Source organism: Labrus mixtus, chromosome 11 (assembly GCF_963584025.1).
Source record: "Labrus mixtus chromosome 11, fLabMix1.1, whole genome shotgun sequence".
In the NCBI taxonomy this organism is placed as follows: Eukaryota; Metazoa; Chordata; class Actinopteri; order Labriformes; family Labridae; genus Labrus; species Labrus mixtus.
Window position 1 is genome coordinate 1,981,616 of NC_083622.1, and position 2,251 is coordinate 1,983,866.

At 40.2% G+C, this 2,251-nt stretch overlaps 1 protein-coding gene across 1 annotated transcript; it reads left to right on the forward strand.

The window, feature by feature from the left end:
- The first annotated feature begins 303 nt into the window (after window positions 1–303).
- Window positions 304–1,415, forward strand: LOC132983154 (piggyBac transposable element-derived protein 1-like). The gene is made up of 2 exons (XM_061049386.1): window positions 304–631; window positions 853–1,415. Exons 1-2 carry the CDS (start codon window positions 337–339, stop codon window positions 1,413–1,415), a joined length of 858 nt encoding a protein of 285 aa, XP_060905369.1. The 5' UTR covers window positions 304–336.
- The last annotated feature ends 836 nt before the right edge of the window (window positions 1,416–2,251 follow it).

A 2,251-nucleotide genomic window follows, 5' to 3' on the forward strand; every position in this document is an offset into this window, starting at 1 on the left:
CTAATTCTATTGTAGTTAGCTTAGCTAACTACTTAGCTATGTAGATTGCTAGGCTACTTAGCAAAGTAGTTAGCATAGTAGATTGCTAGGCTACTGAGCAAAGTCACCAAAATAAAACTGTATGTATGTGTATGTATATTGATGTGCATCTGAAAATATTATTGTGCTTTTGATTTTCTTTATCCAGACTATGGCTGTTCCCAGATTTACTACTGAGATGGTTGTAGCGATGCTGCAGGAAGAACCAGATGAGGAGGCAATTTGTCTTGATTCAGAGTCTGAAATCAAGACAAATTTGACGAGAGGACCAGGACTCTGCGACTGGAAACAGACCACATGGCGGCATTTAGGTATGTGTGGGACTGTTTCCTGCACAACTGCAGAAGAAAGTTCATCCCCAGTGTCACCATAGATGAGCAGCTTGTGCCATTCCGAGGCAGGTGCAAGTTACGGCAATTCATGCCCAGCAAGCCTGCAAAATATGGGATAAAAATCTTCTGGATGTGCGACACAAGGGTACCTTATGCAATAGATGGAATTGTCTATACCGGGAGACAGCCAGGAGAGGAGGTTCAGAGGAACCTTGGAGAGAATGTCGTCCAAGAATTGTGCAGTGGAATCAGACAGACAGGTGAATATAAAGTACAATAGAGAAATTAATGTATAAGTTTTAGCACAATACCTACATCATTTTTCCCAATCTTTCATAATGTGTATTTTATTTTTTTAATTGATTTCTCTATAAGAAAAATAGTAAAATAGAATAAAATGCAATGCAATGCAACAGATTATGGTGTTAGATTTTAGAGAATTCCATGTTGAGTAAATTTACAATCTTTCCCCCTCTCATAGGTCGCAACATCACAATGGACAGCTTCTTCACCAGTGTCCCGCTGGCTGAGAAGCTCCTCGAGAAGAACCTTACCATTGTTGGAACTCTTCGCCAGAACAAATTGGACATACCACCTATCATGAAGCCATCCAAATCACGGGAGATTCATAGTTCAGAATTCGGATTCAATGGCAACATGACCATGGTGAGCTATGTGCAGAAGAAGGGAAAAGCTGTTGCCCTCCTGAGCACCGTGCATGATGACAAAGCAGTGGATGACAGCAGTCAGAAGAAGAAACCAGAAGTGATCCTGTACTACAACAAAACAAAAGGAAGAGTCCACACAATGGATCAGATGGTTAGCAACTACTCGTGTAAGCGGAGAACCTTGAGGTGGCCCATGGTTCTCTGGTACAATATGCTAGATGTTGCCACCCTCAATGCCTACACCAACTTCACTGCACAACACTCTGATTATATGGGTGGTGTGAACAATGCACGCTGGCTATTCATCAAGGAGCTGGGCAAAGAGCTCGTCATGCCGCATGGAGGGCACGCCCAAACTCCAAAAGCATATTATTGAGGCAATGGGAAGATGTGGGTTTAAAAAACAAAACACAGCCACCACCCAGCCACAAGAGGACATCAGACAGGAGGGCCAAAGGAAGAGGAAGAGGTGCGCGATCTGCCCAGTTTCCAAAGACAGAAAAGTCAGCAGCTGGTGTTCCCAGTGCACCAGGCCTGTGTGCAAGGAGCACAAACACTTAGTGATCATTTGTGAGGCATGTCAAAATTGAGATGGCAATTTGTGCTCTAGTGATGTGTTCAGTTGTATTTTATTTTGTTTGGTCACATTTCACCAGTTTACAGTTGTTAAATTACAGATACAGTTCAGTTCAATAGCCGTGTTATCTGTTATCAGAGTTATGTGTATGTGTGACAAAATGACAAATAAACATGTTGCCAATATTAAATATATAAGTGTTTGGCTCCACTCACTGCTAAAGTAATTACTTGAAACAAATTATTATTATAGTATTAATTCATTTAATTTTAAATCACACTTGGATGAATGGGTCATTTTTGACCCATGTGTGTAAACTTGATGTAGTAATATAAAAACTATTTTTGTTCATAAAGCATGAAAGGAAAAATGGAAATAATGATCGGTGGTAATCAAAAACAAGATATTTAAAGAATACTTGGAATATTCAATCATAAAATAAATTGATTTCAAAAGATAGAACAAAGAAAAACTTGAGCCAGCATGAAATAACCTGGGAAATGAATGCAGGTCATTTTTGACCCATGTTGTGCATTGGAAGGGGTGTGCATATGTTGTGCATCAAAGGGTTAAGAGACGGAATGTTTTTGTTTGTGTTCGAATTGGGTGAGCTGGCCCTTTAAGACGGAATGTTG

Coding starts and splice junctions, on each gene's coding strand:
- LOC132983154 (XM_061049386.1), top strand. CDS start 337: ATGGCGGCATTTAGGTATGTGTGGGACTGTTTCCTGCACAACTGCAGA. Junction 632..852: donor CAGTGGAATCAGACAGACAG/GTGAATATAAAG, acceptor CCCCTCTCATAG/GTCGCAACATCACAATGGAC.